The sequence below is a fragment of the Brachyhypopomus gauderio genome, chromosome 7, assembly GCF_052324685.1.
Source record: "Brachyhypopomus gauderio isolate BG-103 chromosome 7, BGAUD_0.2, whole genome shotgun sequence".
In the NCBI taxonomy this organism is placed as follows: domain Eukaryota; kingdom Metazoa; phylum Chordata; class Actinopteri; order Gymnotiformes; family Hypopomidae; genus Brachyhypopomus; species Brachyhypopomus gauderio.
The window spans coordinates 23,565,004-23,581,675 of record NC_135217.1 but is presented as its reverse complement, the minus strand read 5'-3'; the positions used below and the strand labels follow the sequence as shown (position 1 = coordinate 23,581,675).

The following is a 16,672-nucleotide window of genomic DNA, read 5'->3' as shown; positions in this document are numbered from 1 at the left end:
CGTCATTTGATACCAGGCTGCACAGAATATATTTATATAATAATAATAATAATTATTATTATTATTATTATTATTATTGTTATTATTATTATTATCGATGAGCAGAGTCTGAGTGATGTTTTATTTTGAAAAATATAAAATATTTTGGGATTCTCTCCCAATTACATCGGTCGGTGCGTCTGGTGAGTTTTATTTTTATGTGGTTTATATTTGGTTTTATGCCAGTCGTATAATTTTATTTCGTCGTATTTACCCCCACACTTTAAAGGCCGGTCCGTGAAAATATTGTCTGTCATGAAACCGGTTCATGGTGCAAAAAATGTGGGGACCGCTGGACTAGGAGACCTGGCTGTGATTGTACCTGGACCAGCGGTGTGAGACTGAAATCAGCTGCAGAACTTGATACGACCGTGGGCAAGGCTAAAGAAGATCAAAGCCTGTATGCACAATCGGATAAGCCCAGATTTGCAAATAAGATCTACCACCCAGCAATCTCCTACCACTGCTCCACTCAGTGTTTACAGTGAGCACATCAGGGGTAAGGATGGTCCAGTCTCATCAGCCCTGACCACAGTTCCACAAAGCCAGAGCAGATATCGCTTCAGGTCTCTGAAACCCACCCATCACTGTACAAATGAAATGACAGATGAAAAATTGCAAACCATGCTAATGCATACTGATGGCATAGCAGAAGTGGAATGTCGCCGTACTGGAAACTTGGTGACATTTATCCATCAGATAGTAGAAGAAGGGACCGTCCCTCAGGTGTGGACAACCAGCTAATTTGGAAAATGAGATACTACCAACCTTATTAGTCACTTCCCCATTCATTTGATGTGATGTAATGAAGATTTTCGATTGTGCTGTTGAACGTTAACTCTATGACGCAGTCACAGTCTACTAAACAAATACACTTATGTCCAGGGATATGGTGCTACACATGCCCAACACTCTCTCATGGACAGATTGCTTCACATTGCCTTCCCGGATCTGGAGGAGCCTTTAAATAAGATGAAGTGATCTGGCATGCCCTAAAGTCACACGGCATGACAGAAGCATACATGAGATCCAGCCAACAGCTACAGTACATGACAATGCCAGCCCTGAGGTATGGTGCCTAGTTGGAGTCTCAACATGCTTCCCTATCCAAATAGGAGTGCAACAGGGATCAGCCCTCTCACCGTTATTACTCATCCCATGTGGCCATGGCAACAGAAGACATCCAAAGTTCTACGGTATGCTGACAATGTACTGTTAACCAAATACACATGCCAGAAACTAATGGAAGACGAGTAGAAGAGATTGGACTCTGCCTCAGCATCAGTAAAGACAGGGTTCCTGGAATACAGAGGACAATAAGTGTAGACAGCCAGGAGTTTCCAAAATCTACCAGTCGCTCTTGTTCTCTGGTGTTGGTGCCGTCGCTGACACAGGCCAGAGCTCACTGGCACTTCATCCCTCTGTGGAGCCTGCTGAGATGTTTGCTCACTTTAGGTGTTTGGAGACATTTTCTGAAGATGACACTTCCTTACGTTTAACCACATTGAACCAAAGTGGCACATTTTTGATCACATGTTTTTTTAACCCTAAATGTATTAACAAATTGTTCATGTATCAGTTGTCTTGAGTTGTTATTGATCACGTTTTGTGTCCTTTCCTTGATGAGTCATTAGCTCTTGACTCCATCTACTGGACAATTCTAATATAGACTGTTGTCACTCCAGTGTTCTTAGCCCCTGGGCATTAAAAAGAGCAAACCCCCAAATTGTGTAATATTAAGCCTTTAATGATTTTGACAGCAGAAAGGTTTAACATTTTAATCATCCAATTATGTATTTTTTTGAATTTCATATAAAATATTTCAATATTTTCATCATATTATCTTGTGCAAGAGTTCACAACGGTGACGAGCGTTGAGTGAATCGGCACACATTTTCTGAGTAATGATTTGTTAGGACCTTTAAATCAAATGTACTGTGTTTGGCCCATTTTAAGGCCTAGGAGTGTATGTGACAGTTGTATTGGTTCTGTAGGACCAATTACCACGGCTAGGACATGCTCGTGGAATGTGTGCAAAAGCCAAAGCTGCGTGTGTTAAAATGATCACATGACTAGAACTCTGCTGCTCAAAGCAGATCACTATTGGCACAGCTCAGATTAAATTAATGTTCTTATTAGTCCTGTAAAATATGGAGAGAGTGAGCGGTTGGCTTCTCCTTCGCCTCAGAACGACCTGGTTTCATTCTTGCACATGTACAGATCTCCATCTTCCCCTCCCGCCTGTGTCTGAGTAATAACATCAAAATCTACCATGACTGGTGCAATAATACTCCCAGATTGAATGAGCATAAATGAAGCAGTTTCCTCCAGTTACAGGTATCATATATAACGCTTTCGTAGGTGTGTAATTACAGAGGTGTGTGTCGGACACCTGCTCTGATCACCACTGTTCACACAGGACTCGTGCTAACTGGGTGCAAGGCCATTGTCAACACAGAGAACCTGATATAGTGGTAAGGTAGTGGGTGTTGATATGAGTGTATCACAACTCATATGGGCTTATAAGGATATAATTGAGGCAAATAAGTATATAACTGACATTCTTGACACTGTCACTGCTAGTCTGCCACCCCAAAGACAGAGTCTTACCAGTGGTCCTTTTTGTCCAAAAGACTGACCATTAATAGAGAGTTAGGAGATCACTATCACAAACTGGACAAGGCTATTGCAGGCTGCAAGGTGCCTTAAAGCTGTTGTAAATGGTTTCACATTTCTTAATCTCCAAGGAGTCCATTCCCTCATCTTCTTACTCCCTACCCACACCTTTCTCCAAATCCCCTCACTTCAAAGTCATGCACTTAACGTAACCATGTCCTCTGTCTGTTTAGCCCGTGTGTTTTAAAAATAAAAAAAACTAAACTGCAGTTTTTTTTAGCTCACCTGTCTAAAATATACCTGACCTATGCATAGTTCACCTAGTAGTGCAAATGATGATAGTGATAGTATGTCTGGCATGTCAACGGAAGCATGGAGAAGCAGTATTAAGAATTTGGTTAAATTGGAATATGACATCTGTTTGAATTTGAAGGGTGTGGTTAAATTTGATGGGTGTGTTTATATCAGAGGGGTGGAGTTGCAGACTCATATAGACGTGAAAGTGGACAATCACTCACTGTCTGCACACTTAAACAAGCCCGTCGTTTTCCAGTGACTTTATGTGCGTTAAGCACGTTTGTGTCAGATGTACTAAGTCTAAATGTCCAGACAGAACCTGAACTTTTGAAAAGCCTCATTTCTAAAAGCATCGTAGTGCTAAGATGGCCTTAAATGAGAGAGGAACGTTTAACATGACATTCATGCTACCAATTAACGATGGTCTTTGAGTGGAGGCACTTTTAGGACACTCAGCCCTGTCTGGGAAGCAAAGCAGATTAATCTCCATCTGTAGCATCACTTCCATTTTATATCAAACAGTACAGTGGAAGCCTTGTACAGTGACAAATATACACTCTCACATCTCAGAATAACGTTTATTGCTTTTGAAGATATTATTTTAGCTCTTTTTTCATTTTGTTCAATTTCCAATTTTACATTAAAACACAAAAAAAAATACTGCAAAGAAAATGCTGTTTTTGTTTTTTGTTTTTCAATGTGTACACACAAATACACAAAGGAAAATCTATGTACATTGGTAGTTTTATATAATACACTGATGTAACAAATGTATTTTGTCTAAATTGTGGGTATATTATTGTGTTTGCTGTCCCAGAAAACATTTGCATTACAGTTATGCTCCATTCTCATTAGACCTTACCTTTAGCAGTCAGAGTTCTGGTATTTTGTCTTAGAAAAAGCTTAGATTTTTTGTGTTATTCTCAAGTTTTCTACAGTTTTCGGCTGTAACTATCAAAAACAAACATTCAATCAGTCAAAATATTTGACTTATTTCTCCCAAAATGTGCAAAACCCAATATCACTCACATTTGACTCATTACAGTAATCTATCACTCAGTGAATCTGAGAATATAAACTATCAAACATAACTGGCAGCAGGGTACTCTGGCATTGCAGAAGCATTCTGCAAAGTGGCTGCAAGATGAGGAAAGGGTGTGAACAGATGGTGTTGAGAAAATGTTATACATTTGAACCTCAACCACATCCACATCTAACCTCCCAGAAAACAAGTGCTTTCTTTTTATACTTCTGAAACACGATATCCCACAGCTGACTATACTCCAGCATCAGTTCTCATTTTTAAATACAGAATTAAATCACACCAATACATCAATCTCATATAGTAATAATAGCAATTGGATGTAATATACACAAAATATATACAAGGAAATATAGGTGTGAATTTAAGCACTTCCTTACTCAGTCTCTCATACTCTGTCTGAATGTTTTACAGTAGTTTTAAATAAGACATTTTAGCACAGAATAACCATGATAACTCTACAAGGGAACAAATAGGTAAAAGCAAACAGATGAAATATAAAGCCCAGCGTAATAAACATATTATGCAACAATGTGCAAAAAGGGGACACCCTTCCTTGAAAAGACAATTTGAGAAAGTTACATTCAAATGCAACTTCTGTCTGCAGGAGTCATATCTCACCACTAGATGGCAATGTTTGACAACGTTTCTATTTCCAGCTTTCCAGCGCAGAACAAGTAGGTGCGTTACTGCAATACAACTAATTTTCTAATAAAAGAGTTCCACAAAAATTACATTTATTGCAGGTTTAAATTATGCAGCTCAAATCTTGCATTGAAGAGATTAACACTGGACATATGAGCTGTAAAAGTTGTGCAAATACAAACCCTGTTCAAACGCTCCTGTCAGAAGAAGTAAAATTACTCTGCGTGACTAAGATGTAACCTAAACTACAAAACGCGAAAACAGTAGTAACTGCAGGCTTCAGTAATTAATTCATTGCAACAAAATCAACATACTTCATATTTAATATGTGGAACCCAGTTCGCTGCCGAGACTAACGATGTGTAGTTGTTGAATGTTTTGATAACACCGTCAGTAGAGGGAGTTACTGTTTACATTTTACAAGTATAAAAAAACAATGAATGAAACTACATTATATATTTTTAAAAGTTTCTAGCTTACGAACTTAATAGTTATCTTGTCAGTAGTTATCTTTTAAAGATAATCTTATATTTTAACATCAAAGGTTAGTAATGGTTTCCTAAATAATGTATTTAAAACGGATTCTCGGTGGACATTTGCATCTACGATTGGTTCACACTAAAGCCAGGATGAAAAATTTGAAAACAGTTTCATAGCTGAAAAATCTCTTAGTTAATTATTAGTTTTTAGTGATTTCACACATAAGCTGGTCCTGATTTTGCATGTGCAGTTTAAATATTTCACATTTCAAACAGAAAAATAATGGAATTGCAATTAACAAATAATTACATTTTCAGAATATAAAAACATTAGATAAATTAAGTGTAATAACTTAATCACTAAAACATAAAAATGACACTTATAAATGCTGGACTGTAAATGTAAAAGGCTGCACATAGTATGTAAATGATTGGTATAAAAATAATATATGTAATAAATAAATAAATAAATAAATAATCCCAGCGTTTCAACACTGAGACCAAGACAAAAATATGCAGAACAGGTAACGAGAGCAAAACATTAAAAACACAAGAAGATGTATCATTTTCTTTGAAAAAAACAAAAAAAAAAAATTATCTGGTGAGGAAACAGGACAAAGAGAAAGAGACAGAGAGTGCTTGATATAGCCAGAATGTGAAGAGAACAGAGCCCATTAACTATGACTGAGTTTGAGAGTGTCTGTTTCTCTATGCTGGTCAACCAGAGTAAGGGAAGGAGACAGGGGTGGAGGCAGAGAGGGGGGTGGTGGAGACAAGGGCACCAGGCTTTTGAGAGGATGGGGGGATACAGGTGGAGGAAGAGAGGAAAGGGGTGGTAGGGCTCCCCCCAGGCCTCCTGTCTTTGCTTCCAGCATGTGAGGTCGTCCTCCCAGTCTGTGCTCTTTTGCCGAGGGGAAGTCCAGCTCATTCTCCGAGCTGCAGTCGCTCAGGTCTGTGATCTCCAGCTCCGAGTCCGACTCCGGGTCCTGTTTCAAACTAGCGCGGCGGTCGGCCGGGCTCTGCACACTCCCCGCACTGGCCAGCCCCAGACCTCCGAGACCCAGGCCCAGGCCCAGCCCGACCCCCGCGCCCGGGAGGCCAGGGTGGGCTTCGGCCCGCTCCCTCTCAGCCGCCCCCAGGCCCACGCCGCCGGCCTCAGTCCGGCCCTGCAGCAGGCCGCTGTGGTAGGGTGGGAGGCAGAGCCGCGCAGAGGGAACGCCCGCTGAACCGTTGGTTCCTCCCGTTTGGGCCCGCTCTGCTCCACCTGTGTCTCCAGGGGGCAGCAGAGAGGAGAAGGGGTGTGGCAGCTGGGACAGGCTGGACTGAAGTGGGTTGGGATAGAAGTGGGAGGGGTAAAGGGAACTTGGGGGCAGTTTGGGGCAGTTGTTTAGGGAGAAAGCCCCAGGGAGATATGGGTTGAAGCCCCAGGAGTAGTCAAATGGAGGATTGCGGGGGTAAGCACCCAACATGGACTGGGGTTTGGAGTAACACGGGGTGGCTAGGAAGGAAAGAGATGGAAAAAATAATTTAGAAAAAATACAGATATCAGAAATATGTGTAAAGCTCTAAATACACAATTTGTACATTTCAAAAAATGTTTAATGTTGAACAAATAACTTCTATTCATGGTTACATAAAAAATAGAAACTTCTTAATGTATCTGAACTGAAACCATTTGTTGTTTCCTAAAGTTTCTATGTTGGCTGAACTTGTTTTTCTATAAACTAAAAAAAAAATAAAAATCCTTCCTGGAATTTCCCGAAACTGTAGATTTGTCAAACTCGAGGACCGTCTTCTCACATTTGTCTTTTCTCTCTCATTCTGTCACTTTCTGTCTCTCACGCTCCCTCTCTGTCTCTCACTCTGTCTCTCATTCTCACTCTCTGTCTCTCATTCTCCCTCTCTCTGTTTCTCACTCTCACTCTCCCTGTTTCTCACTCTCCCTCTCTCTGACTTCTTCTTCTTCATCTTCTTCTTCTCTCTGTCTCACACCATATCGCTGTTATTTACTATGCAGGCCTAATTTGACAGTGCTGCAGTCTCTCTGTGTGCTGGGCCAGGAGTAGCTAGGAGACACATGAATATTGAATCAGTCAGGCAGTCCTCACTTGCTTATGAAAACACAGTAATGGGTGCCCACAGGCCACAAAATGAAGCCTGCACCCTCAATTAGGGCCTTCCTGCCTGGGAAGGGATTAGGACAGGGGGGACACATGGGAGTGAGATCAGGGGAGAAGAGGAGGAGGGAGGAATAGGACCTCAGGACAAACAAGTAAGGGGGGGTCTCACACACACACACCAAACAAACAAACACGCACACACACACACTAAAACAAACACACATGTGGCCAAACAAACATACATTCTGATACCATAATGCACTGATACCATCCTGCACTGATACCATAACGCACAAATGGAGGAGAGACAAAGGAATGGTAGTCAAGTACTTCAACATACACACACACACACACACACACACACACACACACACACACACACACACACACACACACACACACACACACACACACACACAGAAACACACACACTAATAGAGAGCTTTATGTCTTTTCACAGAGGAAGTGCTGAAGCATATCCATCAATATGCAAATGTGCAAAGTGATATGCAAATGTTCACAGTAATATGCAAATGGTAACTAACACTCACAAAGATAAAGTGAATACATGGATCCAATCACCTCTCATGCTGCTCAGTGACTGAAACACAAGTCTGGGTCTCAGTGTGGATATTTATCTCCCATATTTACTCTGTGGGCGTCAACATCCTGGTGAGACCCCTCAGGCTGCTTACACAACAGCCACCAACACAGACATCCCATCAGCTCTCCACTCAATCTCCTCCCCGTTTCTAAAACCCTTCCGTCGGGCCCGGTCTCCTTCCGCACACCCCGCCCAGCATCCTCGCGCCGGCCGGGTCGGGACTCACCTGGGCTGAGGAAAGGGAAGGTGTCCAGTCGGAGTTTGTCTGCGTCTGGTCCCGGAGCAGCCGTGGAGCTCCCGCGTTCGAACAGCGCACCTCCCCGCCCGGACTCGGGCAGCCGCGGGAACAAGGACTGCAGGGCCTGAGACAATTCCAGCGATGGAGATGAAAAGTTGGATGAAAGGAAAAAGTGAGGGCAGGAGAGAGAGAAAGAGAGAGAGAGAGAGAGAAAGAGAGCGAGAGGAAGAGGGAAAGGGATTGGAGAGAAAGAAAAGCCAAGAAGCAGAGAGAAAAAGAGTTTAGACTTAGAGTTTAGGTTAATGAATTGATGCACTTCATTATATATGTTATATAAGACATGTTAAAAATGTGGGAAAATGTAAAGAGAGAGTTATTTCCAATACGGCACATGGCATGGAAAAACTGTTGGAAAGTTGTTTCACTAACTGTTGTAAAATGAGAGGCAGGGTTAGTGTAGCACTTCAAACGTCAAGGACGAAGGTAAATCACGGAAACTGAAATGTCTTTGTGTCTGAGGTACAGGAGGCAGGACACGGTGCCGCGTAGAGAACAGGACTTGCCGTTAGGGTTCACTTCTGAGTGACTCCGAGTGATCTGGGTTTTCTATCAAGCCTGCATTAATTATGTTGAACTGCTCTGATATTCTCCTTCTTAAATTTCGTACATTTCTTTCATTTTGAGTTAATGCCATCAATGAATGCAGCAGACAAGGTGACAATGAGCGGAAGGGGATAAATGTGTCTTTTCGTTTAAGACCCCTTAACACCCTCCTTGACATTTCTCTCTTCTTTCTGCTTCACCTTGGCAGAATCCGACCCCCCCCTCCCCCCACCCGTCTTCTCTCTTTAACTAAACTACTCTAACTACAGAACTTTCTCACACTGTAACTATTCAAAGTTGGCAGATGATCCGATTCAGCTAAAGTTACAGCTACAGTGAGTTATGTCTCACTGACAAAGGTTGTGAAATGAGGTGATACTCCACAAATTTCATGCTTTTCATGTTGAGCAATTCAACAGAGTAACACTCCCCGATGGATTATTGCTCGAGTAAATCTAACTGACATCTTTGCTGTCCAATGTCTGAGTCCTTCCTCGTTTAAAGACATTGTGCACAAGGCTCGTGTTTTCACGTCCTTACAAGGTGCAAGACACTGCTATGACCAACTTCTGCTTTCTGCTTTACCTTTATTAACACGGGGCTTCGGGCTGTGAGTGAAAAGGCGTATGAAAGTTTGGGTTAATATCCTCTCTTTAGTCACATTCTGCCTATAAGTAGCTATACGCCTATTTTCGGTCAATTTATATTTGACAGGACATATGTTGTATCTTATATAACAAGTATGTAACGTTAGTGTCCTTCGATCAAATTCCCGCAAATTTCCCCCACACACCCATTCCCTCATACCTCGGGGGTGACCGGGTTGCAGTCCGGGGCGGCGGCGCCTCCGCTGAAGTGGTTTGGGGTCAGCAGGAACGGAGAGCTCGCCATGTCCAGCAGGGGATAATTCACCAGAACCACCTTGCTGAAGTTAAACTTATAGGTGAAGCGTTTCCCTTTTGTTTTGTGCAAAATACGTTTGTTGTAGTAGTACCTGCAGAGTTACAGGGCAGAAGGAGAGAGAGAGAGAGAGATAGAGAGAGAGAAGGGAAGAGAAGTCAGAGATGAGGAGTAGGAAGACTGGAAAAAGCAGGAAGACACCCCCCACACCCTTTTTTCCCCAGTTTTTTGGAATTGCATCCATGGATTCCTGTTACAATCATTAGTGATGCTGAATTTGTAAAATATACAAAATTATGTAATTGAGTTATTTATAAAGAAATCTGATTCACTCTAAACGCTTTTGTACAGTGCGTGACAGTGAACGCCCCTGAAGCTCCAGGGCTATGGGAGAGAGCAGGAAGGTTTGGTTTGAAGACCACGGTCCATGAACGTCCATGTGCAAACACCACCATCTGGGTTAGTCTCTAATAAGGTGACTATAACATTTAGCACTTTTTAGGTAGCTGAGCCATTACTCTGAGAAGGTAGTCAAGTCTCCACTATCCTCATTCACATGAATCACAAACATCGTTATAACACAGCGGTCATCCCAGCATCCTTTGCCCCTACATGACTCCACATGGAGAATCAGTCCGACCTATGTGATTTATCTCCATATACATCCTTACTGTGAGCTTACACGTAGCTTAGAGTGGCATACACACACTCAAATTTCAAACACTACATGCTTGGTTTCCTTCTACCCAGTTCAGTAGTTCAACACAAGTACCCATAATGCAACCCGCTATACCAGTGATTTGCACGCTTTTGCTTTGCATGGCAATCGTGCTTTGCCCCTTAATTGAGCAATTAAGAAAGGCTAATCAAAAAGGCCAATTACGGCCCGCACCAATTCATAACAATTAGCAGGGAGCGACAGCGTCTATTAAAGAGAAGGTGGGGGAGCAGGGAGGGGCGGGGGAGGGGGCGGTAGCAAGGCTGAAAGATGGAGGATTGTGGGAAACGATTTGCATAAGTAAGAAGAAGATTAGTGAGGGTGTTTAGCACACAAAGGACTACTTGCATGACAAGGGCCGATACGTCAAATCCTTAAAAAGTTTCACGCCTTGCGGCCTTCGAAAGCAGAGATGATATATGTCTGATGATGGAAAGATCAATCTGAGACTTAATTTCAAAATCCTTATTGACAAATATTGTCTGTAAGAGCCTCTTGCAATAGTTATTTGGACATTTAAAGATGCCACAGAATTGAACGTATTGACCTTCTTTGGAGGAAAAACAGCTTTCAAAATGTCCCCAAACAAAATATTGCTTCTACAGATAAGCAATAGCAAATCATCTGCAGTGAAACTGTTGAAAATGTTTCAATATTTCAGAGTGTGTTTCTCATCCGATGGTGAGATGTTAATACATTTCAGAGTGTGGTTCTCATCCAATGGTGAGATGTTAATACATTTCAGAGTGTGGTTCTCATCCGATCGTGAGATGTTAAGACATTTTAGAGTGTGGTTCTCATCCGATGGTGAGATGTTAATACATTTCAGAGTGTGGTTCTCATCCGATTGTGAGATGTTAATACATTTCAGAGTGTGGTTCTCATCCGATGGTGAGATGTTAATACATTTCAGAGTGTGGTTCTCATCTGATGGTGAGATGTTAATACATTTCAGAGTGTGGTTCTCATCCGATGGTGAGATGTTAAGATATTTCAGAGTGTGGTTCTTATCCGATGGTGAGATGTTAAGATATATCAGAGTACGTGGCTCTCATCCAACATACTTTTTTTAAATATTGCTCTGAAGGCTTCACTTTAGCTGATGTAGACATCAAAGATCAAAGCATGGACATGTTTAGAGAGTGGACGAAAAGGAGATCTGGAATTCTGCATCATAATTTCACACAGAGGTTTTATAATAGCTGATTTAAATCAATAAAGCAATTAAATCAGTAAATTTGGAATGAATAGCAGTTAATAATGAATTAACAGCACACGAGTTTTCATCCAAATAATGAAACTGCCACAAGTGTGTGAAAGTATGTAGTGTGTGAAAATGTTAAGCAGGTTCTGGTCTCTTTTTCTTGTTTAAACATTTTTTATGTTTTATCACAGGTTAGTCCATGTCTTCATTCAGTCTAAGCCCTCAAGCACACCTGTAGCTGGCATTTCTGTTTCCCATGGCTTTAGGAGCTGGGACATAGACAAAATGGAGGCTGTACATGAGTCCAGGGACCAGGATGGGACACACTGGCCTGGTTTAATGAAGATGTCAGACAGCTGATTAGTCATATAGCTTCATGTTCATTGTTTATTCACCTAATCAATTTCCTTTTAGTTTAACACAATTATTTTATTTCAATTGTAAAATGTTATTTTACTCTTTTTGTCTTTTTTTCTTTCGCTTTTCTTGGGATTGATTGAAATATAACTAGTCATGACATCAGAGTCCACTTTGGAGCCATTATAGGGCACGTGTGGAACATTAAGTATGAGATTAACTGAGTTAAAAACACAGTGTGTGACTCAGTTAATCAACAAAGTTTAATAAGCATCCAATAACAGGAATGAATGCTACAGGTTTGCTTCCAGTACCTTCCAACCTACTTCTGGCTGCCTGAATATATGTTTTCAACACCCTGTGACCTGATTTATTTATTAATGACATATATATTTCATGATATATTTTAGGACCAACTACATCGAATGCTGATCTTATCCAGCTATTAAATATAATAATCATATGCTGACAAATATTTAGAAATACCCAGAAATAACAGTTGGCATGGTTGACATTTGCCTCATCTTCAACATGGAAAAGCGGCACCATTAATGGCTGTGGTGTGGGCGGCTACGTAATGAGGAGATGAGAGCGGCCGGGCTGTGTTCCCCACCTCAGTGCTCGACTCAGCTTGTCATAGTTCATGTGGGGCTTGCATTTGCGGATGCCCCACAGTCGGGCCACCTCATCGGGGTCTTTGATGACAAACTCGCCATAGTCGCCCTGCCAGGCGATCACTCCCTGGTACTCTTCCTTCTGCAGGAGCTCCAGGATGAAGTGCCACAGCTGGATCTGCCGTGAACCGGGGCTGGACTCCGGCTTGTAGGCCCAGTCCGGGAATGCGAAGCCTGGGGGTGAGGTGCAGAGCAGTTGGAGGATGTATGTGAGGCCTGCTGCGTTTGAATACTGGTTAAGGAACACAAGGGGCTGGCTGTGCTCCAGCCAGGAAACCAGGAACCAACGCTCTAGCATTAGCTGTGATGCTAACAGGGGCTGTGACAAGAATCACTGTCAGATTAATTAGGTTCCTAGGAGGTTCCTAATCCAATTATTAATGATGGAGACCTTGGTACAGTTACCTTCATCTAGAATATTAATGTTACATTGACGTTTGACGTGTTCGTGTACTCGCCTGGTGTCCAGAGAGCAGGGACAGGTGGAGTGAGCAGAAGCTCACTAACACAGTTACAGTCCATGCCTCCACTGCACCTATACACACACACACACACACACACACACACACACACACACACACACACACACACACACACACACACAAACACACAGGCACAAAGAGAGGTGTAAGATAAACAGACTCAGAGCCAAAGATGCGAGCTATAGCCGAGCTGACGGCTTCAGCACTGTCTCCGAGGGTATCAGCAGAGAGCTGTCTCACAGGGTAGGGCATTGCAGCAGTAACAAATGGTCACCATATAAATATCCATTCCACAGCAGGAGCACTAGCTGCAGGCTCCTTCATATGTAGGCCTTACCGTCTTCGTTGCCTTTAAATAGCCAATATCTGCAATAGCCAAGTAAAAGATCCCTGAGAGCTGTTCACTGAGAGAAATAGTGAAGAGCACCTCTTGAAGGTCTAGTAGCTATGAAGTGGGGACAGTCTGTGAGATTTTTTGAGTTATTATCTGTACAGACACTCAGAAGAATTTGTTGAATATACACATGCTGGACTTACAAATGCTGAACTGGGGGGGACAGAATGAACAACATGGAACAGACCAAAAATAAAGAAGACACATCTAACTATGTAATACTGTCATTAGGACTATCATTAATTAAAAACAACTGATATAACTGATTGCTGCTATTTGGGGTAAAAACGGGGACCTTGGGTTCTAAATTTTGTTCCACCTCATGTACCACATGTGATGTGAATGACAATAAAGTTTCCTTGAATTCTTGAATCATTGAATATCTGCAAATTAATCTAGTAAAATCACATTAAATGTGTACTAAAAAAGTTAATAAATTCAAATTAAAATGAAAAACATTCAAGCAGACAGTAGCACAGACAGTGCCACTATGCACATCCAATTCTGAGGCAGGATATTAAAAATCATTAAAAACAGAGTTTTATCTGGCATGAGAAGAGCTACATAACTCAGTAAACACCCATCTTTCTGCAATAGCACTATATAGAGCTGATATTCACTCTTACTTTGGACATCACAATTTCATAAAGGTTGTTTTACAAAGCTTGGGTGGAAGAAAAAATGTCGGTACATGGTATCTTTAATGCTGGTCTCTCTCCCACTCTCCCTCATATGCACATCCAATTCTGAGGCAGGATATTAAAAATCATTAAAAACAGAGTTTTATCTGGCATGAGAAGAGCTACATAACTCAGTAAACACCCATCTTTCTGCAATAGCACTATATAGAGCTGATATTCACTCTTACTTTGGACATCACAATTTCATAAAGGTTGTTTTACAAAGCTTGGGTGGAAGAAAAAATGTCGGTACATGGTATCTTTAATGCTGGTCTCTCTCCCACTCTCCCTCTCGCCTCTCTCTTCTCTCCTACACTATTTAATTATGCTCTGTGAATTCTGGATCTTCCCTGCAGCATTGAAATGGAACGTGAATTATTAAGGTGTGTTTGTATAAATTATTATTGCTAACTCCAGGCACTTCTTTCTTTCACTCAGTAACCCACACGCTCACACACTTGCGCACACACAGGCTCTCTCTCTCTCTCTCTCTCTCTCTCTCTCTCTCTCTCTCTCTCTCTCACACACACACACACACACACACACACACACACACACTTTTGCCTTTAGTCCTTGGACTGTCCACTCTCTTCTTCTTTTCTGTCTCTTCTTCATCTTGTTTTTTTTTCCTTTGGAATTCATCTCCTATTCCGTCTTTATGCTTTGACATAAATTCTTTCCTTATCCCTGCAGCCAGCTAATGCTAATTATCTTCAGGTGACCCATGTAAAGAATGGGGAGAAGTTTTGTGACTCAGACCACAGGGCTGTGGGATGGATATTTTTTGTGGGGAAAAATATTAACCCACTCTATTAACCCAGCAGTGACACTGACCTGTGTAAACACTCCAGCAACACTGCTGTGTCTCATACACACCGGTGGAGCAGCCACATATTCACACACACACACACACACACACACACACACACACACACACACACACACACACACACACACACATCATTGACGCACCCACTGCCACATCACTAGCATATCACTACAATGTCAGTGTCACTGTTGGGCTTGGAACAGTCTGCCACTCAAAATAAGATCATGTCCCCAGTGGTCCTGCGCACAGAAAGGGTTTGCGGATTGCTGAAAAATCACACCTGCCATGAGAAGGACCACAGTGTATCATACACATCATACCCCATGATAGTCACGGTAACTAACGAAGGGGACTGAAGGAAAAACTGCCTTTTTGACTGCCTGTTGCTATATGACTCCACCCATATCTCTAGGGCTTTGAATGCTGGCCATCTCTCTTATTAATGCTAGTGCTAACCTGGGAGACACTGCACAAGACACAGTGTGAACCCCCTGCGTTACATGTATAGGACAGGTGAATTCCCCCCCCCCCCAAATCCCCATGCTTTTTGTACATTCATCAAAATGTAATCAGGCTTTTCTTGTCTTCTTTCTTAACAGGTGGTATGCACACTGTGGCTAAATCCTCTAAGGTCACACTGGTGGGTTCTGGTTCTGGTGACAGTTTTTGGTACCTCTGTGCCTCTACAATCCGTTCAGCAGTTTCAGTAGGGAACTGAAATCCACCAAGCGCTGTGGATATGCCTGTTTGTCTGCATTTGCTCTCCAGTGTTCCTGCTTCTTGAACAACATACCAAATGTCTCATTTTGACCCAGCTCATGCACGTAATGACTTATTAGCAATTTTCAGTTTCACGATGGCATGCTTGATAGACACAGAGACTTCACTGTCATACTCCAGATTCAAGGGTCACTTCTAGAATAATCTCTGCACTTCTGAATTCGGCTGTGCATATCTGGCCAAAAACTACTGAGCAGCCACCTGACCAATTACACACACTTTCAAATGAACTTTGCCTCAAATTAACATTAATGGGCTATGGACCCAGTACTGATTTAAATACCCTGACATTAAAGCTGACATTCTGCCTGTTAGTGACTGTTCATAGTGATTCATAGTGTTTCTTCCTGAATTCAGTAGTATGAACTTATACTGAATGCTGGTATCAAACCATGTTTTAACTGTGATAGGTTTATCAATATATTGCATAGTTTTGGACTGGTGTTACTGAGATATTGAGTCTGGGGTCTTGTTCAAGGGCAAAGGTCAAGACCGAGACTGCTTGTCAAGACCAAGACAACAACATCAAGACTTCAGCTCTGCTACTCATACATTTATTTATTCTCTCTCTCTCTCTCTCACTCAGTAATTTTCCGTTTGATTTCGGAGGTAATGCATTTTTTACAAATCAAAGAGGAAGCCAGTCCACCCCCCCTCCTCACTCCTCTCCTTTCCCCCGCCCCCTCCCCCACCTCCCCCAGGCAGGTGAGGAGATAAAGGCGCCTCCATCATTTCCTTGTTAGTTTTGATTTGGGCAGCACGGGGCTTTCAAGTTCCTCCCATCACCCCCAGAAACATTATAACTAGCAGCCCAGGGAATACATCTACTCACCCACTCCTCTATATGGAGACACTGATGTAGGGAGCGCACACTGCATGCAATCACTCGCACATACAAACATCCTCGCCTGCATATACGCACAGAAACGCAAAAAACAGTCACGTATGACAAACAAGTTCGAAAAACGTTC

At 42.1% G+C, this 16,672-nt stretch overlaps 1 protein-coding gene across 1 annotated transcript in view; it reads right to left on the bottom strand.

The window, feature by feature from the left end:
• Nucleotides 1–3,556: 3,556 nt before the first annotated feature.
• The window catches only part of erfl1 (Ets2 repressor factor like 1), a 49,059-nt gene continuing 35,943 nt past the window's right edge, over nt 3,557–16,672 (bottom strand). The window contains exons 2-6 of the mRNA XM_077010715.1: nt 12,976–13,071; nt 12,476–12,736; nt 9,491–9,677; nt 8,069–8,204; nt 3,557–6,616 (exon numbers count right to left, since the gene is read on the bottom strand). Coding sequence (XP_076866830.1) covers nt 5,793–6,616; nt 8,069–8,204; nt 9,491–9,677; nt 12,476–12,736; nt 12,976–13,058 — 1,491 coding nt within the window. The 5' untranslated portion in view covers nt 13,059–13,071 and the 3' untranslated portion in view covers nt 3,557–5,792. The remainder of the gene's footprint in view (nt 6,617–8,068; nt 8,205–9,490; nt 9,678–12,475; nt 12,737–12,975; nt 13,072–16,672) is intronic.